The 25,855-nt window shown below is 32.1% G+C and overlaps 2 protein-coding genes across 3 annotated transcripts in view; both read right to left on the bottom strand.

Annotated features, from left to right (window-relative positions):
* Positions 1-2,688, bottom strand: part of LOC110998038 (G-protein coupled receptor Mth2) — a 69,070-nt gene extending 66,382 nt beyond the window's left edge. Inside the window, exon 1 of the mRNA XM_022266457.2 lies at positions 2,166-2,688. Coding sequence (XP_022122149.2) covers positions 2,166-2,648 — 483 coding nt within the window. The 5' untranslated portion in view covers positions 2,649-2,688. The remainder of the gene's footprint in view (positions 1-2,165) is intronic.
* A 6,505-nt stretch (positions 2,689-9,193) lies between these two features.
* LOC110998046 (inositol polyphosphate 5-phosphatase K) lies at positions 9,194-25,095 on the bottom strand. 2 transcript variants are annotated; one of them, XM_045631223.1, is made up of 10 exons: positions 24,946-25,095; positions 24,731-24,850; positions 23,804-24,029; positions 21,161-21,336; positions 17,872-18,117; positions 16,467-16,620; positions 13,810-14,010; positions 12,688-12,831; positions 11,782-11,977; positions 9,194-10,595 (listed from the first exon to the last, which is right to left on the bottom strand). In XM_045631223.1, exons 1-10 carry the CDS (start codon positions 24,957-24,959, stop codon positions 10,411-10,413), a joined length of 1,662 nt encoding a protein of 553 aa, XP_045487179.1. In that variant the 5' UTR covers positions 24,960-25,095; the 3' UTR covers positions 9,194-10,410. The 2 variants fall into 2 exon arrangements, with proteins under 2 accessions (XP_045487179.1, XP_045487180.1); XM_045631224.1 differs by lacking the exon at positions 13,810-14,010.
* Between the last annotated feature and the right edge of the window lie 760 nt (positions 25,096-25,855).

The raw sequence follows: 25,855 nt of genomic DNA, 5'->3' as shown, positions 1-25,855 counted from the left end.
TCGGACTGTATATGTTGTCCGATTCGCAGACCTAACTAACCAATATGCTTACAAATATCACGAAAATCGGTCATCCATAGCAAACTACGATAGCTCTCCTAAAAAAAGTCAGTGAGTTATATAGGAACATAAATCTATATGAAAACCTAAATGGAATAGAGGTTTTTAATTTCATTTCATCCGATTTCATCAAGGTCTTAGACAAATCACTACATATAAGACTTCTTCGATTAAAGGTTAAAAATTTTGAAGTTAACTAACTAACAGACATTTTGAACATGCGGAAATGTTTAAAATTTCAGTTAAATGAATCCCTAAAGGGCAGCCTCCGAGTGGTGAGGATAAAACCTATTACGGCCCAATATTTCTCTACATATCGATGCCTACGGGAGGGTCATAACTCAATCGCAGTTCAATATCCCTTCCATAACTATGTTACATGCATCAAGCGACCATATTAGCACTTGCGAAATTTTAAATTTCGAACCGTTACAACTTTGTTAATGTTGTATTATAGAAATTATGTATACATATTGGATTGTTTGACTGCACTAGTAACTAAAGTAAAGTAGAAGTAGTTAGTAATAACAGTGCAATTGGACTGATTTGATTTTTTCTGAATAAGATGGGCCTCAACCTCAAACGATCTAAATTCTTTAGATATAAATATAAATAAGTCATTTCAATAACGTAAACGGAAGAAGCTAATAATTAACACGCCATATAAAAAAGATTGTTTGATAAAGGTACATACAAATTACAAAACATAAGCGAAATAAACATTATACATATTAACATGTATGCAGTACTCAAATGAGCGTAAACTTATAAAATGGTGCAATTGAAATTGGCAAACATTCAAATCTAAAAATAACAAAACAATTGGTATTTGCGACAAATTTCCGCTATTACATGTTAAATTAAACCAATACGGTGGGAAGATCATCACGTTAATACTATTTTTAATTTTAGTTATGTTATAACATAAAATATCCTAAGCAAAGACTATACACAATATACTTAACAAAACTAATTTGCGGTCGTCACTCGGAAATTGCAAACAATTACTTTTATGTATTTACGAAGTTCACATAGACATGCTATAAATCCGCAGATATACATACTGCTTAATCACAGATATTAGATTAACAAATGAACATGAAACAGATACAGAAATCTGAGGCCCAGAACTAAAAAGGTTGTCTCCGTTTATTTATTTTTATTATTTTAATTACACACATTATTTACTTCAAGTATTTTATCTTAGTGATAAGGCCTTAAAACGCATTTGCCAAAAATATTTGCATACAGTAATTATTTTTTAATTTAATCATGGTTTTTTATTTCTTTGTGTAAGATTGACTAAGGGTTTTCTCACGTCAATAGTGCTTCACCTGAACATAATAAATGTTAATCTCATTCTTAAAAATGTACCCATCGAGGGCCTCATAATAAGCTCCGGAATTCTAACTCAGATAGAATATTTAAAAAACTTTGAGTAGCTGCTCGCAATGCCTGTTTTGAAATTCTAGGATAGATTAAAGTGGATCACGGTTTTTATTAATTTGATGAATCCCGTGAATAAATTATGAATGTATACTGAATTTAAAAACTCAAGTACGTACGCGTATTTCAATTAAAAGTAAGGTTCATATAGCGCACCTGCAGACGCAGGATACCTATAAAAAGTCCCCTAGTCATTCCAGTAAATCCTGTTTGCTACAGGCAAACGTTTTTAAGTAACCCTATACAATTGGGAATTTCCTTAAACAATGCCAACCTATGTGTAAAAGGTAATTAGTCAACACAATGTGTGCCTCACCCATAATACACTAAGCGGAAACATTAGTAGCGTAAGATTATAAAAAAACCTGAAAACATTAATTACTTATTGATGTAGTATATTTGGTTTCTAAGTAAAGAATGTTAGTAAAAATATAAATATAATATCTCTTCCTAAAAATCTTTATCACGCAATCGAATAACAACTGTAATCATTGATAACATTCATGTATATCGTAATATTGATATTAGTGATTCACTACTCTTTAAATATTTGCAACATGTTTCATATAAGTTTATTACCTTTAGTTCATTAATAAGATAAAATTGTGCTATGTTTACTTCGGCTTTATGTCACTAATTAGTTAAAAATTTTTTTTTACCTCGTCTCTTCGAAACGGCATCGGCGGCGACACATCACGATGATACACTTGGTAACTTGCACTTGAATCACTCACTGCACTTGAGTTGTCGCTACCAGCCCCCTCTATCACATTCCATGGCACATCATCATCGTAGACCGCAACGTTCATCACCTTCGTCCCAGAATGGAACCTCCAGGGAAGATCGGTGCCACTTTGACGCGGCCTGCGCCTCTTATGCCTAACTTTATGTCTCGCATACCGCCCTACACCATGTTCATACTCATCACCCATCATCGCATCATATAAGGATGATAAGTCAACTTTTGTTTTGTGCCTTACGATTTTCGGAGTATCTGTGGCTATCGGTTCTCTGACTAACCCCTCAGCATCCCAAAGTTGTATTCTAAGGATGTTATCGTGAGAGGGAAGCGACATGTGAGCGTGGACAGTTACGAACGCGATTACGAATAAAAATACGAGCACGCGCGCGGAGACGTCCATCGCTGACGGCGACCGGAAGACTACTGAGCGTAGCCCGTAGCCAGTGGCGGGTGATAGCCGCTTTTCCCGCGCTTTTCCGATAACAAGGCCGAAGTATTCGACATCAACGCACACCACCTCGCACAAAGATAAACGAATTATCTGATTTCCTTGATAAGACCTATCAACGCATTATGACGCTTGATCATTATGTAATAATATGTATAGAGAAAATCGTGATCATTTTTAATTAATTCCATCTTGGAATGTATGAAATGTATGGGTAATTTTGAATAAACTGATTTGTTTATTTCCGAATTTAAGTTGGAACAATATTTTATTTTAACTTCTGGCAACAACTAGTATAAACAAAACTTTGAACGCAACCTCAAATCTACTTATTAATTATTATATACGATAAATATATAATCTATGTATATTGTTGTATGTTATATTTAATTTAAATTAAAATATATGTAATAAAATTATTAATGACGCAAATCAGGCACATCCTCGTCAAAGTTGTAATATTTAATAATACAATTTTACTTTATTTTCCTGTTCCTACTTTATATTCCATGTATTGCGAGCGATTGCTACACAATATAATTATGAAAACTCCTAAGTGATGAAATGATGTGTATGAAAATAAATATATCTATAAATACACAGTTATAGTAGTACAAGCCCAGGCTCTACATTTTGCTCAGGTTTCCATACCCTACAGGCCACCCCGAGAGGATCACCAGGTGCAGACACTCTCTTAAGAATAAATAGCATATTATATATTTAAAAAAAATTACCAATATATTTACTGCTATAAATAATAACTTGTTATTTACTAACTTAGTCTTCCACGGCCCGCTTCCCAATAAAAATTATTTTAGGAACCGGTGGACTGTGTATGTACGACCCCCAATTGTTTACAGAAAGAGTATACTCCTCCCCCAAAGGCCGACAACGCACCCAATAACTGGACTGCGATTCTTACCGTTTTTGGGGGTCCCTTAGGCTCTTTTTCCCCCATATACTATACGTATAACAAAATACATAATGTCAGGTATGTAATAATTGGCACATGGACCCTAACTGCCCAGGTCAGAAATTTATGGTGGCAATTGGAAGAGGCCAAGGTAAACAGACAAGGTTGTCGGAGGAATGTAAATAATCAATAATATGTTATTTTATTTTATTTATTTTTTTCAATACTAAACATGTTTATTCCAGCTTAAGTAAAATTTTATCTTGTTTGAATAAAGAATTATATTATTATTAAAATATAAATATATAAGTTTCCTGGAAAGTAATACGTGTTGAATTTTTATGCAACGAAGTGTATAAACTCTAAATCTGTACTAATTATGTAAATATTTCATTTGAATTACATAAACTAAGTAACAAACTTGTTTTGTTTCGGAAATGTTTATTTTCAGTTAAAATCGAGCGTAGGCAAGATCGTTGTTTGTTGTTCAACATTGATTACCTAACGAAGATATGGGTCATAAAATTGTTTTGTTTGCACAAACGCGAAACTATCTTCTATAAACAACAACAAAGTTTAGTTATTAGCATATTATCTAATACCTAGTGTATCTATTTACCTAGTTAGTTTAACTAGGTTGTTTGAACTTTGATGGATAGGCTTCATAATTATCTTCAAAGTTGGTCCATAAACTTACTTGTTTAGAGTTTATTTTGTCACGTTTATTAAAATGTAACAAGACGTTAACAAATATTTATCAGTTTATAAATTTAATTAGGTATCTGTAAGAATAATTTGTAAATTTAAATTTGATAGATTAGCACTTTTAGAATATTTCATACGAGCTAAAAACTAATAGAGTTAACAAAACTAACGTACTGCGTTGCCAATTCTAATATTTTTCAAGGGCAAAAAAGCGGCAGGGCATACCAGACTTTTCTTGGAGCAGTTCAAGCCATCTTCGACCCCCAATAACTTCGTTGTGGATAAAATTATTCAATTTATTTATTTAAATCATGAAATATAATATGTTGTCAGTATAATATGTTGGTTAAGTTAAAACAGAAGATCCCTTACTCCATCTAACTGAATAAATTAACAGACTTGATAATACACGGATCTCACACCTATTTACGGTAAAAGAACTGTTTCTTTATTATAAAATTACTATCAGTAACAAACCTTTTTCTGTTGGTATTTGAATACTGAATAAGGCCGATAACGCACTGAAAATGGGTGACTGCCCTTTCTGGGCGTCATCGCAGCCCATTGACAAACTAAATAAAGTAACGATCGCCTTCTATCAATGCAAAAAGATGCCAGGCGTTAATTTAGCTTTGGCCAATGCTACCTTATTGAACCTTAGTTTGGCGGCCAAATTCGGAACTCCGTAAGGTAATCATGAAACTAGGAGGCTTTCAAAGGCTCGCCATTTGAGATAGCCATGTGACAGGATCGCTAATCAAAGCAGTTTCATGAGGAAATATCATGTACAAATGAGAAAAGAGGAACATGATCAATCAACCCTAAATAAGCTACGTATAAATGATGGCTTAAAAACAGGGTGTGGCTCCATGTTACCTTTCTCTTGATATCAACCTGAAGACACAAACAGCTCTATATTGCAATATGAACGTGTCGCTGTAACCGAAGCAGCCAGAACGATACAGCGGTTAGGAATTAGTAAATTCAGTATTAAATTAGTATCTGACTATGCGTCTGTGTCGATTTAGGGGTTTTAACATGATATTATATTACAGTATCATAGACGTTTTTATCAAGCTAAAACATCATTTAAGATCTTACAACTTTATGTGTTACGATTTCCAGAATTTCAAGTAGATTGTAGCCAAGACTGTTTTTCTCGGTTTAGTTTTTAAGCATGGCTTTTATTGAAACCTATTCTATTTATTTTATTAATTATATTTAGAAAAGTGTTGGCCTAGTGACTTTAGCGGGCGACTCCCATCCCTAAGACCGTAGGTTCACCAATGGACTTTATATGTGCTAATTGAATACACGCACGATACGTCGTAGGGAAATACGGGTTCCTTATACCTAAAAACTTGACGGAGTGTACTGGCACAGAAGACCGATCACCTACTTGCCTATCAGTAGCAACAAATGATCACGTAGATACATAAATCCACCCAGGCCAAAACGGTTCTAGCAGTACTGGTGTTGTTATCTCCGACAGTACAAAAACATTTTAAATAACGTAGTCTGTGGTCATGCACAGTACAGTACAATAAAACAACGCATTAGTATGTGGTATAATAAAACAACAGATTAAAAATATAATTTATTTAACACCTAAATCTAATTGTCACTATGGCATACATTAACTATTATTGATTAGACAGGTTTGGTCATTCTATAGAACTATATATTGTACACTAGGTAATTGTGAAATCTTTGTATGATCATACGGTTCGTAGCAGACGCACTCAGATTCGTCCATAATCTCGAAAGAATGTTTACAGTTGATTTTATTAAATTTGTCTTTAAGTATCCAATTAAATTTGCGATTATCTCGTTAAAATATTTACAAAATTGCATAAGTGTTAATGGATGACTCTGAGTACGACTGTGAAGGGCCTAATTACAGCTGTCTTATATCAACATTTCTAAAGACATCGTTATAGCATTTGTAACCATATCTCATTGTGAAAATTTGCTAATATAACGTACACCAATAAAATACTTTCAAATGGCTAATGACCTATATTAGACCTAGCTATTTCACAATAAAAACATTTAGATATATTTTTAAAGATTTATCTATAAGCCTTTATGAATAATTTTACTTACAAAACAATAAATAGCAATAGACGGACCAATTTAATTAATCACATTTAAAACGTGAACAGTCAATAATTATGTTTATGCACAATTTCTAAACGTTATTTCATTCCAATTATATACTTATTGTAATAATGAAAACCGTAGCTAACAATTTACCTTCACTAATTAAACATAGCCTTATATTTGTTTTCAAGAAAACTGAACGCCGTACGTGTTTTTATTTGAACTACGAGATGTTACTAAAATAAATGTGATATCAAAAATACTATAAAAAAATTACTATACTAAATACAAAATAACTTGTAGAAATCAGAAGTAATAATAAAACAGTGGTGACAGCCCTAAATTGGTCTTGGCCACGGATTCCATCTTTTAATAAATACTAAATAAAACTTTATTAATGACAAATAGGTTGTGACAAAATTCCTGTATCGCTAGTTCTCACACTAGACAATTATTCCGTGGTATAGGGTATACGTTTATAACAGTTTCTTCGATCATTTTTTATTTCATACACAAGTATGTGATTAGCTGTTAATCGATATTTTTCTTCACTGCGACTGTTAGATGCGCACAAAGACAGAAAGTCCATTAGTACACAGTCGAGGATCAAACCTACGACTATGAGAATCGCAGGCATAGCCAAAAGACTCATACTGATATCCGAATGACGAATGAGATCCGAATATTTGAAGTCTGTATCGATTTTTAATGTCTTTTTCGACATTTTAATCTGTGTTTTAAACCTGTCTGACAACTGACAGATGTCAAATGTGATCTGTTAAACTGGCCCTGTTTTAAATATGGAATACAATTATAATTATTGATAGCAACGTTAAGGCAACCTTATTATGTTAATGGTAAAGCTTATAATCGCTTAACAACATAAAACGAAAAATGGTATTTAAAGATTGTGACAGATATATAATATATATATAGTTGTTTGCTTTCACTAGGTTGCTTATAAAAAAAAACAAAATCATAACAGCCCAAAACTTGTACTAATATTTGTGATAACATAATCTCGAAGGCAAATCTGTCGGATTGCACAAATCATGGCTTTGATATAATTTTAAACAATAAAAAAAACTTGACATAAAAAAGTGGCGGCATATTGCCAGTTCTTTTTATCCACCGCATTTCAAACTGACGTAGAATGATATGGAACTTAAAATACCGCCGTTATATTAATAATAATTATTATTTTTTGTTGCAGTTTTTTTTTTAATCGGTCATCTGTGTAAGAACAGCCATGATTAACGCATCTAAACTAGGAACAAAATCTAATACCCATATCAAACACAACACCGTATTACCTTAATATAACATTTAAAATATTGTACTAAAATATGCCCAACATAAAGTTTTCTTAAAGCTTAGAGATTGTTCAAACAAAAAAAATATTCTTAAGCTTAAAAAGTTTTTGTCTCGTTCATATGTTACCGTATCACGAGAGCGATAAAGACAAAATAACTATTTATTTTTAAAGCTAAAAGGTCATCATGGAATGGATAGGCTCATCTGATCTTCGCCACCCATGCGATGAGAAAGAGTGCCGGAGAGTTTATTGCCAGTTCTTCTTTCCGCTCTACGCCCCTAATTTGAGCACTGGCAGTAAATGTTTAATTAGAAGCATTCAATGTATACTTCTTTTTTAACGTTCATAAGTGTACATTGTGTTACCTACAAAAATAGATAAAATGACTTTGACATGGAAACTCGATACCAGAGTCCGTTGCCAGCATGCTAAGAATTAGTGTGCTCTTTTGTTACAGGTTCGGAAATATTGCCGCCTGTTGTGGAACGATGGACATCGATGTGTACTCTTTATTGAGTACGGGCAAGTGGAAGCTGGTACTGGGGAGCTCCCGCTCAGAGGTGTTAACAGTACTCCATGAACAAGAATATCAAACTGGCACTTTGAGACAAAATGCATGAAATATATAAACCACGCTTTCAGTGGCGCCACATTACGTACAAATTCAACCTCATTTCTTCTCATAATAAATGAGAGCACTTTCTAAAGAAAACCTAGAAGGCTTCCACAATCAACTATTAAATGCTGAAAATGTAAGTTGTCACATTAACCGGAGAGATCCAAGTCATGTTGCTAAAGGTCTCAACTGGAATTCCCAAAAAAATGGCCGCCCAAACATCTTGGCAAGAAATCACCATTCCAGGTGAAAGAAGCTGGAATGAGTTGGAGTGAACTCAAAAGATCTGTAAGAATCAATCAGCTCCCTGGATTACCCCACTTATGTGATTTTACTTTAAGTCAATTATCAACAATTTTAGTAAATTTTATGAACTGTCCCAATAAATGATCAAAGGTCAAATTTTTAGTTTAGACAATCTCACAACAACCTTATTTACAAACGTACTCATCAAAGATGGTTTCGTCTCTTTTATTTACAAAGTGATACGGATCTGAAAGAGACAAAACATATTTAGTACCTTTTCTCTTTTCCACTTAAGTCCCCTTATTCATCAACTTACACCTTATAGATAATTTTGTATCTTTTATTTATAAGTGCGATAGAGACAAAACATGTATTTACGTTAATGAATAAGGGAACCAGTTTTGAGTAAATATGTATTGATATATATTTTTGTGACATAAAGGTGGGATTTCAAAAGAGAATTAACTAGAGAGCTAAGCCTATTTTGTATATCAGTTTTTTTATATATTGCACTTCTATAGCATAACATAGCATAAAACAAAATTGTATTTCCTGTAGTTTGTAGTTTAAGATTTCAATAATATAACACATATAAGTATTGTATTTCCTGTAGTTTAAGATTTCAGAAAGAAAGACAATGAATTCAATATTATAGATATTCGAAGTGTGCTATTTTTTGCTATGTTTTCCCATATAAGTTACACGATTTATTTCTACTATGCATACAAATCGACATATAAATCGACATAAATAATATTATTACAGTTATTTTTTATACATGTCAAAATTTCGTCGGATTTAAATTAACGTAACATAGCGTACGAATTGAAATGTATCTGTATCTATCTGTAATCTTATTATACATCATTGAATAAATAATCATGTATTACATATATTACATTTCAACTCATAAGCTTTATTATATAAATTAATACCGAAATAATACATCAGGTACCCGAACTATAAGTACGCATAGTAAGTACCTCCATTATTGTCTATATTGTGCTCGTACAGCACAAAATATATACATCTCTATCTATTGCACGCTTTTAAAGAGACAAGGCTAAGCAACGATTAGGCTAAAATACATTTCCTAAAAATCGTGAATAATCACTACTTTTACCTATATTCTACCCAAAATCTAATTGTTTTTATTTCCATTAAAAAGACATACGCATACTCATACGCGTGAAAACTTAAATACTCGTACGCGTACGTTTCCACCAAGCTTTATCATTGGTTCCAAAATCTTGCCAAATTACGTGATAGATTCCTATCGCGTTATTTTATGAACATCATATTATTATAATTAATACCATAATACCTTACCTTAGTTAACCGTTAATGCATGAATTACTTTGATAGTAACAGTGTACAATTTTAACTAAACTACTCTTCATCGGAATGTGCAAAATTTGACAGAAAGAGATGAAAGACGGTAAACAATATGCTTTTTAGTTTTAATAACTAAGAGGGTATTTTGTCAAGCAGGTAAAAGGCATTACAATAAAATAACATTTAGATAACGTAGTAATAAAATCTCTAAACTCACGGATAAAATAAACATAAATATTTTAAAAGCCCTATTATTTGACAGCTGTCAAACTTAGAGCTCTTGAAACAAGGTTTCAATTGTTCTAAATTACACGACCATATACGTACAACTACATACAACAGTTTGAAATATCCAGCTAATATGGCAAATTAATTGGCAATATAATAGCTTTTACAATAACATATTAAACTTAAAATAGAAAATATAATTTTACCCATCCCCGTTCTTGCGTCTCATTGTCGGTGACAGATATGTTTTTAGTCAGTCAATGCTCAGGTCGTTTGAGAAATGGCGGGAAAGCTTCGCCACATCGAGGCCTGTGAAATCTGTGAATACGTCTGTGTTTGCCGACATCGGTTTAGATGTACTACCAGACGCCTCTGAACATGGGTCTATGGAAGCCAGTTGGTCTTCCTTACTGCTCACTTCGAATGGATCGGAGATGCCTAGAAAAAGTTTTACCAAATTTAGAGACAACGAAAGCATATATTATGATTAAAAAAGTAATATGATCTAAGTGAGTTTAGTACAGTCTATATTTATATATTACTAGCTGACCCGGCAAACGTTGTTTTGCCATGTTTTTGTGCCAAAAAATTAAAGTTTATAATTAACAAAAAACACATAAGGAATGATTCTAAAGCGGTGAAAATTTAGGGTTGCATGTATTTTTGTATGGTGTATCGTAAAAAAATAAAAACGAAAAATTTTGAGTAAAAAATAAATAAAAAAATTTAGGGGTGGGCCACCCACCCTTAACATTTAGGGGGATGAAAAATAGATGTTGTTCGATTCTCAGACCTACCCAATACGCACACAAAATTTCATGAGAATCGGTCGAGCCGTTTCGGAGGAGTTCGGTTACTAACCCCGTGACACAAGAATTTTATATATAAGATATGTGGAATTTGAGATTAAAGCTATGATGATTTGGCCGGGCTAATGGCGTTTTAATTAGAAAAAATTAAAAGAATTGTTTAAACAGAAAAATGTGTGGCACTCGGGGACTCGGTAATTTGTATAAAAATTATATGTATGTAAAAGTTCCAGAAGATCATAACGTTTTGCGAAGGAAAAAATTGAGTATAACCATGTCAAGATGAGCATAGAAACACACATAATTTCATAACACGAAAAAAAATTTTGGAATCACAATGTTTACTTTAGCTAAGTATCCAAAGCAGTTTTTTTTTTAATTTTCATATAAAATCGAGTTGTAGGAATTGGCAACTTATTTTTTTTTAATATAACTTACTTATTAAATGATAAATATTATTTGTATAGATTTTCACGTGTAAATGCATCCCGAAGTTCCCAGCAATCTGTTAGTTTTATCGGCAAAAGAAAATGAGCTATTTATACGTATATAGTCCAGACTATATAACTTCATATAGGCTATATCTATATCTAGGATAGTGCATAGTGATTAATTTTACGGAAAACATCTTTATTGATTTTTTATTTACTTAAAGTTATATGACTGTGTAATAAGTCATAAGAATAAATATGATTCCATATTTCTAACAAATAAACTAAAATGCTGGATTTTTTAAATCCCTAAAATTTTACCTTTACATATTTTAGTGTCTCAGTAGTTCAAAAGACGAAGAAACTGTTTTTAGTTTGACTTACCCAAAACACTCTTGACGTCATTACTCGGTTGGCTGAAGTATATGAATCTGTAGAATCCGGGAGTTCTAACCCCACTGCCAACGGGAAAACTCAACGTTATAGTCCGAGACTCTCCAGCGACGTGAGGCGTTTCTTGAATACCCACTTTGCTTACATAGTCATATGTTATATAGTCGTCTAGACTATGGAAATTCGCCTAAAATAAAAATGTTAGTAAAAAGTGACCGCTGGAACATGTCTTAGATTAGAGCCCTAAACATTCCCAACAACAAACACGAGAATTACTGAGGAACTAATGCATATAAAAAAATGATGATGAGAATGAGAATGAGATTTATTTAAAATCTGCTCTATCGAAAGGAAAAAATTGAGCGCCCGAGACGATATAGTAAAATAACATACTATATCGTCTTTTATACTATTTCGATGGGCGGCGGTATCACTTAACAATAGGGGAGCCTGTTTGTCCCCTGTTCTATAAAAAAAAATAAAAAATAAATCAAGGAACCACATAAAAATAATGAGCTATGCGGGAGACTTTCGGCCTTGTGTTTTATTATCTATTAAAGAGTTTGTTTATTGTTACCAAGCTTTAGTTTAATATAAATAATGGTAACCATGGTAACAACGCAACGTTAGACCACGTATCATAATAAAACCATCCTTGTAGCAATGTTTTTTAAATTCATTATCCAAAATATTGTTTCTCATTTATTTATTTGTACATTCTACAGTTGATTTAAACGTAACAGAATATATTTAACGTAAAGAAAACTATATTTATATTACTACTGTTTTTTTATACCACTAATTTAATAGACTTTTAAGTAAAATAATGTAAACCACGCCATCTATGAGAAAGCCTGGAAAAGTTGGGAACGTTATTTAATTTCTTATAATACTTACATCAAAAATACCAATCCAATCACCCTGGTTGATCTCGACGTCATGAGATAAAGTACACTCCGTTCTAAAGTCCGCATCACCGATGTACCATATACGAGAAATTGGCGCAAACTCCACGATTTTCTCCGTGTAATCCGCGAAACTCTGAAAATGATAACAATAATACATTGGAAAACCAATTTATATATAGAATTTGTATATATTCAATGGTCGGCGTTTCTGATCACGCAAAGTTTGCATTATAGAATCCTGGCGGTTTTCAAATTTCACGACTCAATTAAAAAAAAAATAAACTGGGAAACTTTCCTTTTTTGATCTACAGATTTCTGTACGAGTTTGATTTCTTACGATGTTTTCCTTTAGTGTAGAGCGAGTTGCTTTCACGCACATAGACAGAAAGTCTATTGGTGCACAGAAGGTGTTCGAACCTACGACTTCGTATGAGTGCACACTGCTCGGGGCCACCCCCGATTTAGAATTATCATTCTGATATATTTACTATTAAATCGTCAAATTAAAAAACCGGAATAGGATCAGACTATAATTTTCAAAATTCCGAGAAATCTAGCTCTAACCGAAATAAACCTCACCATAACAAGAAAACTATTGGAACTAATTTCTCTAAATGGCAAGAATCTCTAAGATCAGTCAGCGTCAGCCGGCAATGTGTAGTCCGTTTAGATTCAATTGTACATTGTCAAATTTCTAGATATTGTTAGTTATAAATGCCGAAAACTATTAAAAGCCAGTTAAGATAAGTTATTTACACTATAAAGAACAATCGGAAATAAAGTCTGAAAGAATGGACTCTATAAATGAGTCAAATTTAATTACAATTTCGTATGTCTATATTATTTCGTATGATAATATACTTAGTATTGCTATCATTAGCATAATCATTTACAACACAATTTAACACACCAAAGATTTTTTATTTCATTAGTCGCACTTAAATTCTTAAGCACTTTAAAAAACATTTGATTTTAACAAATAATATCCACCAAATCTAAGTATTCGATGATAAAATTTCTGACGTAATCGGATAAACTTAACAAAAAGACAAGGTCGTAAAAGACATGCGTCATTAACTGAAGCTAAAATGCAAAATAAAGCGTGCATCACCTCTTCAGCAGATTCGACTAAATCTGCTGTACTGCTGGGTTCAATGTCTCCATCCAATTCATCTCCTTCGATAGGAGTTTCTAAATCACCAGCTTCATCATTCATGGGCATTACTAAAGCTGAACGCATGCGTATAGACGACCTTGAAACTTTGGTCACAGGTTCTTCGGCAAGCACCGTGCGAGGGAATGTCTGACGTACCTACCATGCAAGGGTTAGGGCATAAGCATGGAGAATACAAATTAAAATTAGTAATAAAGCAATAAGGAACTAAAAAAACACTAGGACTACAAAGTTTGATGAAAATGATGAAGAATTTTTTATAAAAATATCTCAGGTTTGTGTATCTGCTAAGTATGTTTTGTCTGCTGAGCAAATAGGCTTAATAACGCTTCTAGAAATTACAAGAAAAGAAAAAACTTTATTGCACAAAAAACGTGTGTTTTTCACGCCACACGTTTCTCGGTGACTCGGTGAACCTAAAAGCTGCCATTTATGTGTTGTACAGTAAAAAATAATATTAACAATAACGCATAATTCAATCCTCGCCCCGCATCGTAACGTTTCAAAAAACGATTAAAAAGAGTGGCGGAAAGTTTATTGCCAGTTCTTCTTGCCCGCTGGAATGGAAACCATAAACCAAGGGCGTATGGTTTATGGTAAATGTAAATTTACAAGTAATTTATTTTTTTTGACACTCATAAGTGTACATGTTTACCTATATGAATAAATAAAGATACTTTGATTTTGAGTTTAGAATCTCGCTGTAGGCCCTAAGCCTTTACAGCTCAGCTCGGGCTGTAATGGGCGTTTTGTCGCGACTAGTGCAAAGGCCTCTTCTGCGGGATTCGAAAGACCCCATAGGCTTTAGTAGGAATAGCTTCGTTAGCGCGTTTTAGGGTATGACGTTATCGCATTGATTGTAGTGTTCTTATTCAAGTTCGGCTCTGTACATCGAGAACACACAATATTGTATATGGCGAGAAAAGCGTAGCAAAGAACATTGAGGTATTTGATACCTTGGCTAATAGCCTACCCAAACAGATGTTAGTTAGCCTACCGCTAACCAACAGAAACTCTAAATTAAAAAAACTACTTTTACATACATTTGTCGCGCTCCTAAATAAGACTAAGGTTACATTAATACAAACCACAGCGGTTTTTTAATGTAACTAATTTCTAATGTAAATACTGCCCACTGCGATATATTACATTATTTTGTAAAATAAAGAATTTAAAAAATATAACAAATTATTGTTACGAGTCTTCATGCAAGTTTCGAGTTTTTATTTTATACCACTATAATAATTCAATGCGAATATTTTAATTTCTTTACGCGTTTCATAAAAATATGACGTCTACAAAGAACTGTTATACGTATGAGTAGCAAAAACAAATTTCAAGGTGTTAATTGAGTTTTTACGTGCGTCTTAACGATAACGTGTGAAAATAAATATTTTATGGTAAAAATATTAAACCTTCATATACTTTCTTCGACTAAAAAGGATTATTTTGTTAGTTTTCGTATTTGTTTTAAACCAAATACAAAAAAAAAATGTTTTCACTTCAGTTATGTTGGTCTTGTTTTCACTTAAGTCACAATGTATTAAACTAAAACAAGCCGCTGTTAAATTCGCACATAAAAAGTCGATTGGTGCACCGCCGAGATCGAACCGGTATATTTGTTCAGAATTTTCATTCTAATAAACAAACAAAAAAACAAAAATATATTTATTTATTCATATAGGTAAACAAGTACAGTTATTAACGTCAAAAAAATTAAATTAATTGTAAATTTACATTTACTACCAGTTCGCAAGTCAAGGGCGTAGAGCGGACAATATGTTATGATATGATTTGTATACCGAATCATTTTTCCCGTATATACGTAATAACAGGTGAAGAACCGAAATCGGATGAGTAATTTTGTATTCCAATAATTTCTAGAGCGGAAATGTACCCATATCCATATATGTCCATATTATTTATTCCCATTAAGCAAACATGTTTAAGAACAGGTGAAGAACCGATATCGGATGAGTAATTTTGTATTCCAGTATTGATAAATATTTGTGGTATTTATAGAAGGGCAAGGACTAATCTGATTTGTGTGACGTATCTTAAATTTTATTCGCTAAGTAAAACCATACCGGTGTATGTATTTATAGAAAATCCTATGATGAAATAACATTTCTGCGCATTTCTAATATTCTTCTCAAAACTCACATTCAAATAGATTTAATATAGATAGTAATTATTTTTTTTTTTAAACAGTGACAAATAAATGTATATTTATTTATTCATTCGTTTTTTCGTTCATTAATTCATTCCTGTATTTGTAAAATTGTAAATTAATTAGGTCGTATTCTTACAGCTAACTTAAATTATATAAATCTATTATACTAACATGTTGTTCGCACATATTTTTTTTGTCAGTATTATGTAAACGCCTAACAAAATAGTCAAATGGAATTGGTTTTGTTACTTGTTAGTTATTATTCGAAAAATCCATGCACGCATACAAAAAAATACCGAAAGCATATATCACACCAGCAAATTAAGAACACAAAACTCTTACAAGAAATTTAATTCTACGTCCTTGTCACTCTCATGCCACACTTATAATAAATGAAAGAGACAACAAAACATTCACTCACCTTTACATTAAATTGTGCTACCACCGGCTTATGGTCACTGACCATGTAATGTGGTACGTGATTATATGATATAAGATCCGCTCTCAAAGTTATATTTTCGTAATTATCCGCATTCACCTTATATAACACTCGATCCGTCCATGACGGCTTTCTCCTAAAAAAAATTAGAATTCAAAATCTCTAAAATAAATGATGACTCACATGCCTCAATGTGCTATGTAACAAGAGGCAACTGGCGGCCTTATTTCTAACAAGCGATCTATTCAAGGCGAATAAGGGGTTGTCTATTAATCAAGAAAGGGGGGGAAGGGGTTCGGCGAAAATCAGGATATATCACAATGAGGAGGGGGGGGGGGGTTAGTAAGATATCACGTGTACTAATTTTTTCGGTCGGTCGGTAGATGGAGAGATTCTTTCTCTGTGTAGTGTGCGAAAATGTTGACGGAGAGTGGCTTGATAAAACAAACAATGCCAACAACTGAATTGCAAGATTCTTATCCAGTTTTTAGTGTCGAAGAAAGTCTTGCTAATCCGCAGTCGAAGGACCAATGCACATGTAATATGCTATAATATATATTTTTAATACACTTGCTCAAAAATGTATGTATGTAATGGCGTATTGCAGGGACGTATAGCGTTCGGGATGAGAGCGTTCTCTTTCCCAAGTGTCAAAACAATGTCTATTAAAAATAAAGAACCAAGCACGAAGTTTTTACTTTAAAAATTCACAGAAGTTTTTATGATTCATGCAAATATTTTAAAAAGAAGCTACTAATTTGTTTCAATATCAGATTTATTGATTGGATTCAATGAGTTAGGTTTGTTTTCTTTTCATTTCATATCAATAAAATATTCTACTGAAGACTTCTTGGCTGTATGGGCGTCCTTTGCCTACCCAGAATGGGTGAAGAAAAGAATAAAAAATCTATGCTCATATTCTTTTACGGTTGGCGCCATTTTCCGAAAATGTTCATGCGAGTTGAGTTGTATGTTGCACAAAATGTTTCGACGATATTTTATTTGAATTAACACCACCCGAATTCAGTATAATTACACAAAAGGCTTCGGAGAACATTTTACCGGAAACGCAAAAGTCGCTACATATCTACGTACAACGAATTTATTGCGTAGATTTATGGCTTAATTTTTTGCAACTGTTATAAAAAATAGTTCAAAGCGTCATCGCAACCTCAGTATTAAACCCCCCCTTCGTATCACCATGAGGGAGGGAGAGGTGAAAAAACCATCACATGATTAATGGACAGCCCGTAAGGAGAAACTAGGTAGACTTAAATATATGTAAAAATAAATTAGGCGGTTTATTAATCATAATCATGTTGTTTACACAAACAAACATTTATCCCTCCCGTTTAATAATTACATGAAATAATTGCGCAATACTTACTTCAGGTCATAATCATAGGTGTTGATAACATATTTATATGTCGGCGGGAATCGAATCTCACCCTCAGTGAACTCCGACAACGCTTGACCACTCTCCTTCACCGCAAACAACTGATCGTATTTTAAAAGCGATGCGTATTTATCCTTTTCTATTTTCTGCAATTGTTCAACTATTTCCTCCGGTGTGAGACTAATCTCAGGTGGGTATTCCAGGCGGAAATTAAGATCACCTAGCCAAAATACATAGCTGAAAAATAGGAAACAAATGACTATCATTAATTCAATTTAATTATTTTCGATTTTTTAGTTTGTTTTTAAAGACCGTGAAGAAGTGCCTAACTGATAGCCAATCCGTTGTTTTGCTTAAGCAAACAATTGCTAGTAAAATATGAAATTAGAAGTGTAATATTTATAACCTTTTATTTTGAGTAAAATTTGTGTTTACAATAGCTGTCATATAATTTAAAAAAGATCGCTTGTAAAAACCATTAAAATTTCATTTCGCGATGTTTCATAAATCGTATAATGACGTCTACAAAGCACTGTTTACTTATGAGTAGCAAAAACAAATGTCTGCTATCGGAAATTATAAGTGTGTTGTTTATTATTTTTTGTAACATATGTGTATACAATAGCTGTCACATATTTAAGAAAAGATAGCTTGTAAAATACATTAAAATATCATTACGCGATGTTTCATAAAACATATGACCTCTACAAAGAAATGTTTTACGTATGTGTAGCAAAAACAAATTTCTGCTATATACTGTGGATATAGCAAATATGATGTGGTGAATTTTTTTTTATATTGAACAGGTGGCAAACAATAAAATAATTCCAGTTATTTTATTATTTAATAAATAAATAATAAAATAACTGGAAAATTTCCTAAAATGCAGTTTTTATTAAACTATGGTCGGATAAGTGTTTTCTTACTCAAGATGTCATATGGAACATGGTGTAATGGTTGCAGCTCCTTACAAACATTGTGTAAAAAAAACTTGGCGATTAAAAAGAGTGGCGGAGAGTTTAATGCCAGTTATTCTCTTCCGTTCTACGCCCTTGATTTGAGAACTGGCAGTAAATGTAAAATTAGAATCATTTTATATTTCTTTTCTTTTTTTGACGTTCATAAGTGTACATTATGTTACCTATATGAATAAATTAGTTTTGACTTTGACTTATGTAACCTGGTTTTGGAAATATATAAACATTATGATTATTACTATCTACTATTAGTGTTAGGAACAGAAAAGATTACATATTTAAAAAAATTACGAATATGAGAAAATCCAAATAAACAAATTTAAAATCTTGTTTAAGTAAAGTTTCGTAAATAAGTTTAATTAATATTAAATGCACAAACCATATTTTGTAAATAATCGTTCTAAACTTTAACTAAAACTCTGAAAATAATCTGAAATAAATAAATTATATAGTTCCGAAATTTAAAAAATGTATTACGAAGCTCAAAAATACTTCTATTCAAAATTAAAATACTTTTTAACCATTATCGTTAAAATTAACAAAGCGAAATCTATAGTAATGCATATATATGTAGTCTCTTCCTTTTTTTATTCGTGTTGATTGCCAAATTATCATTTTCCAAGTGTTAATTGTCATTAAAGTAAATTAATCGAGAATGTATGTCAGGACCATGGTCTCTCCCGCTTAAGGAAAAAGGTTATATAAATAGATAAAACTTTCGTCCATTCACAATTATTTTAATTTCATATCTTGCTATTTTGTTAAAATTGTTATCTACAGTGCTTCCTGGTAACTTTATCAACACACCTTTAGGTACATAAAGATAACTTTATGCAATCATGATAGTTGATAAGTACTGATAATATATTTATCCCTTATTTATAACACCATATTCAAGTGACAATAGTAAATAAAATTTAAGGATAAAATATTTTTTTATGACTTAAATATCTGTCTAGATATATAGACTAGTGGGTATTCCAGGCGAAAATTAATATCATCTAGCCAAAATACACAGCTGAAAAATGGAAAATAAATAACTATTATTAATTTAATTTAATAATTTTTTAGTTTTTTTTTTTTTTGAAGACTTGTTAAGCCTTACTCAGCCTTAGAAATGTAATGTTTATAAAATTTTATTTTTTGTAACATTTGTGTTTTAAAAATTAAAGGGTAAAAAAATATGACTTTAATATCTGTCTATATATAGACTAGACTTAGTCTAGAATTTCCATAGTAAGATGTATGTTATGTGACAAGGGTTGATGTGCTTAAAATCATTTTTGCCAGTTCTCGTCCGTTCTACGCCCTTTAGAATCATTAATTCTACAGACGTTTATAAGCGAAGACTGAGTTACATACTTGATGTTAGATTGTACATTGTAAATGATTGCTGTTATTGATTCTATTTAGTGTAAGGTTAGATTGATAAAGAAGTAGGAAATCGAAAAAATCGGGCGATAAATTTATCTAAATTCTAAGTAGTAACAAACTTAAAATGATAAACACTGGAGTTTATCTTTTTCTTTGAATAATGGATAATCAATTTTCCGGTGAATGTTGATTAAAAATGATAATATTATTTTTTAGTTATGCAACAGCAAAAGCCTTAAGCTTTTTCGAATTCGATTCAGGATTCGAAAATATCTGTAATATAATAATCTGTAATAAAAGAATCTAATTGGTAGTCTTTGATGACAGTTCAATTTTATTAGATTATCGTCCATTACACTTTATAGTTCAATAACGCCCCTACTTTGAAACTTGTTTGTGGTAAAAGTCATCACTTTAATATAGACTAAGGTTTTTTAAAGATCTAAAAAAGATACACCTTAGGATTACGTGTATTCTAGGACACTCTTTCATTTTGACCATAAACAAAAGAGGGTTGTACTAATGAGATCGACCTTAATCTATTTATTAATTGTATACATAATCTTTAAGAGAAAGAAGTTGGTGTGGCGTTAATACAAACTATTTTTTAAATTTTTCTGTCCACCAAGACGTCGAACATATTAAAATAATAAATTTATATACTTATAGCCAGTAACATTTTCGCTATAACATTTTTACCAAAACAATTAAAATTGCCCGAAAAACGTAATAAACCAATTGAAACATTGATGCTCCATAGATAGCCGATGCAACCTGTTCTTGACGAGATGGGAGTCATATTCCTGATATGACGAATATATAATACTCTTTTTTAACGGATTATAGATATGTATTATTATATTTAAACTTATAATTATTTGTACATTTGACATTTATGTAAATAAAAGACAATACTATATAATACTCACTCGTGAAACAAAATATTTGATGTCTCCTGGAGCTCGTAGGTGTGTTCTTGTAAAATAATGTTGCAATCGGTTATTCTATCGGCCAGTGCATGTTCGTGGGCTGCCAAATGACAATTTACGAGGCAAAACGAGCACCCATATAAATTAAATCTTACACTTACAGCGCCTTTGTTACCCTGCAATAAATAAAGATTTTGAAAAAATTGTCTGCTTAATTTATTAATCCTCTTTAGTAATAATTAATAAATTTATATAAAACTGTAATTAATTCTACACCTAAACTTTCCTTACAGAATTCGAACTATCTGTAATAAAACAATCTTATAGGTAGTCTTTGAGGAGCCTTTAATTTTATTAGATTATCTTCTACTACACTTTATACTTAAATGATGCCTCTATTTTGAGACTTGTTTGAGGTAAAAGTAGAGACTTTAAGGTACTTTAAAGATCTAAAAAAAACAAAAACTAAAAGAAGTGAAAATCTTTCAAATGCGAGTGCAAGACTTAGAAAAAGAAGCAAGAAACAACAATGTCTACATGGCATTGAGAAAACTGAAAATGACACTGCTAAGTTCTATAAAAACAAGATACATGTATTAAACGAAACCATGCGAAGAAGCGAAAGGTTAATAACAGAAGAAAACCTGGCACGAAAGAAGGAAACAAAAAAGGCCTATCTTGCTTTAAAACAAGCTCTTATATCCTAACGATGAAATCTTGCATGGAAAAGATCTAAATCAAAGAAAGAACAAGAAAAGATGGTATTTTTTTAAGTTATGATAAGCTGGTAGTAAGCAAAAGGGATCGTCATACTGTTAAAGGAAACTATTACCATCCAAATCACAAAAAAAGACACATTTAAAGAATTAAATAAGCTGCAAAAAAATAAATTCTATAATATATGTCGATCCAGAGCAAATTCAACCTCAGGAAATTATTTATTTATTTATTTATTACAGACATGGCTAAACTCACAATAAAATAGACTATAATATATACAATACAAAATTAATTAAAATAACATAAAACACAGTTTATTCTAACCCCTAATACTCTCCAAGTATACCCTCAAATCAGAGTACACTGCCGCCATACGCTCACCAAATAGGTCACTCTCCGGTGAAGAGTCGAGAAACCCATTTAGCATCGAGAGTAGTCGAGGAATGGGAGCTTGTTGACGCTGGACAGTGCGAGCCGAACGCACAGCAAAGAGGTTATGCTTCCGGCAGCGGTAATAATTGTCCGGAACGTACAGTCTGATGATTTCCCCCATCAATTATGCGCTTTCCGTTTCGTTTTTAATAACGTTTAGACCAAACCTTACCACAGCCAAATCCCTACGAAGCTCTAACGAATTGTACCCCAATACCCCCATCAGGAACTTAGTAGGGTAGAGGTAAGGAAAAAAATGTTACCTTCGTTTGTACAGGATTCTAAGGAACTTCTAAATGTAGAATCTACTCCAAAATACACAAAACACACACAACTACATAGTGGAAAACAAAGAAAATACAATAGCAACAATTAACTCCAATGCAACCACCACCTTTCGTTCAAAAGGAACAGGACAATAAATAAAGCGCTTCTTGACTGAGACAAGTCGTGTGTCGAACACAGACAAATGAATTGAGATGTTGGTTAGTCGTAATAAAAAATGGGTTGTAGCAATCATATGAGGATTACCCTCCTCCTGAGCCTCTGCTACGTTTTTGAAACATTAGGACTTCATAGGGTAGGATTCTTGATAAAAATATTTTTCTCTAATAATATTGTTGAGTTTACGGGCTTTTCAGAAAGAGTGGCTCTCACAAACCAAAAATTTCCAGTCCTAGTTCAAGTAGATGGTCCTAAAAAAAAGTACAGGGAGGAAGTAGAGAGCCAATCAGCTTGCTATCCGTAATGCATCACTTGCTTTCATTAATAATACTGAGCAGAACAGTATCAAAAATTGACAACAGCCAATCAGTACAAGCCAGGTCCAAAATACAAGGACTCCAACAAACTACATAGGATTCTTCAAAAGCGTTTGATAGTATAACGAATACATACGCTAGATAATACTCCAAATAGCTTGACACATAACACATGAACCGAGTCTGTGCGATCCAATCTGACTAGACCATCCATAGGATGACAAAAGAAATAACGGACGGATATCGTAATAGAACTAGCAGGAAAAAACTGGACGAATGTTTCTAAAGACAAAGAAAAATTGAAAAAAAAAAGGTGCAAGCTTTTAAAGGGGCATACAAATACTACTTTCACTAATAAATTAGACGATAACATTACGGATGAATTAAATAAAATAAAATAGCCTTTATTACTGTAAGTTTTAAAGTTAGTATATATAAATTAAAATTATAAAATATCCCTAATTACAGTGTGCCTTTCGGCAAAGGCCTAACCAACATACTGATCAGAATAGACCAACAAAAATGGAGGTGGACAGGATTTTTGATGCGTTCTTCTTCTTCTTCAAAGAACAAATGGAGCAACATTGTCACACACTGGTATCGACATCATGGATGAGTTAATGAAGATTTAATAAAATAATAATGTATTATGGTGTTCAATGATTCAGCTATTCATACATGTTTCAAGAGCTAAGCAGCAATTAAGATATAATATTTTACAACAACTCACCCATAATCCACCAAAACCAGTCTTAGTATACTGAGCCTGTATATCCCTTAAACGTGTGACATGTTTCATTTGTGTATAAACAAGTATAACGATGCCTTGCAACCGCATAGTTTTGGCGATAACAAATCCTTGTCTGCACAGAATTTTATTAAAAGTTGATGTCCACTGGTCTGTGAAAATACTGTCCATGACCATGTTTTGCGGTTGTGACTTTACTTCTTGTAACCTAAAATAAATTGAAGATATAATTTATCTCAGGATAAAATCCTTCTATTGTCATAACAGGAATTTATCATCCAGTTTAATAATCAGTTTACGGATAAATGTGAGTTGATATTTATAAAATCTTATAGTTTACGCAAAACACAAAAAAAATCATTTATGCAGAAGTTGAAGATATGGTACGAGGCTTTGAACATTTTAGTTATGATTTTATAGTATGATTGTCGAGTCAATAAATTTTTACCTGAACATGTATTATAAAGGATGGTCAAAAAGTCATGGATCAAACGCAACTAAGCTGCAAAAAAACATTCAACTGGTTGTCCTTTAGCTCAACCCTTGCAGAGTTGAAATTAGTGTTGCGATTTTATAAGTAAATTAATTTTTTAAAATTTGAAAAAATCGATTTTAATACAGGATTTTAATAAAAGGAAGTAAAAACTTTCTATTTTTTTTAAATAAATATATGTCCAAAACAAATGCTCAGTATATTCACTATAAATTACTATATTAATTCAAGACACCTTACAGAAATTAACATGACAGAGTCCAAAATATCTATCTCTAAAACATTGCATACACCCCTGAATGTAGATCTTATATTGACTCCTGAATGTTGTGAGAAAAGCAGTCAAAACAATTAAAAATGTATTACTTGGCCATTATCATTAAACTGTTTTCAAACTAAGAAACTGTGTCCCTTACCCAATAACATAAAAATCTGGTAATGGTTTGTGTTTATTAAACTGCGATGGAAAATCCAATAGTGCATTCAGGTCTTGACTTGGAGACTTAGTGGCAACGTTCCAGGTCACAAAATAAAACCTGCAAGATATGTAAACATTAGAAAAAATATTACCTACCAAAATATTATATCAAAAATTTAGATCACTAATTATGCTGAATAAAATTGTACTTACCTGAGCGTATTCATTTTTCAATTTTACACAAACCACTTCCACTTCTAACATTTAACAAATTACCTTACGATCACGGATCAATTGATAAGATAACATACGTCCCTAAGATATATAGCTATAGGCATGAAGATACAACCACCTCAATTACAATTTACACCGTTCAGACTGAGTTTTGCCACAGAGTATGTTCAATGACGGGTGCTGTCTGCACTCTGCACTAAGTTTAGCTCCGACAAATTCACTTTGCGCCAGACGTGAACCACCAACACAAAACGAATTTGATTGGAAATTGTTAATGATCATAAGACGATACACTTCGTCCTTGTATACAGTGTTTTGCACTGGTGATATTTTTAGAGGGTTTAGTAGTTACTGTATCAATTATCATTACAATATCCTGATATAGTTTCCTGAAAGAAAATTTTGACTTATTTTTGTTTTGGTTTCTTGTGTTATATGAAATCTAGTATGGGTTGAACTGATTTTCCTTTGAATATTCTATATTTTCTTTTGTTTGAAGCTTAAATATAATCGAATACTTAATGTACATATGGCAAAAACATGGAGACACTAATAGAAAAAGTGTAGTACACTATTAGGCAAACAACCGAAACTTAATAACAAAGACGGTGCTAATTTAAATCCAGGTTGTATAATGCCGTTGGTATAGTTGCTTCTGCTAAATAGCATGCCTTACGAAGTAACAAAATGATCCCGCATAAAATTTTGTATATTATATCAGAACTTCTCAATTTGTTCCACATAGGATTTTTACTTTTATTATTTAATTTCAAAACTGAAAGACCAAAAATTTATCAAGACCATACTGAATTTCATTTTAAATTATCATAATTCGATTTTTTGTTTACGTTGTCAGTACATATAATAAGTATTAAGTATAAAGTTAGAA

Source organism: Pieris rapae, chromosome 14 (genome assembly GCF_905147795.1).
Source record: "Pieris rapae chromosome 14, ilPieRapa1.1, whole genome shotgun sequence".
Lineage (NCBI taxonomy): Eukaryota > Metazoa > Arthropoda > Insecta > Lepidoptera > Pieridae > Pieris > Pieris rapae.
Note: the sequence above shows the minus strand (reverse complement) of the source record. Positions and strands in the feature narration are given on the sequence as shown.

What these genes read in the sequence shown, in the direction of transcription:
- LOC110998046 (XM_045631223.1), bottom strand. An exon ending in CTGGTTTTGGTGGATTATGG is followed by an intron (nt 21,337 to 23,803) that starts GTGAGTTGTTGT and finishes TATTTATTGCAG; the next exon opens with GGTAACAAAGGCGCTGTAAG. An exon ending in TCAAATATTTTGTTTCACGA is followed by an intron (nt 18,118 to 21,160) that starts GTGAGTATTATA and finishes CCTATTTTTCAG; the next exon opens with CTATGTATTTTGGCTAGGTG.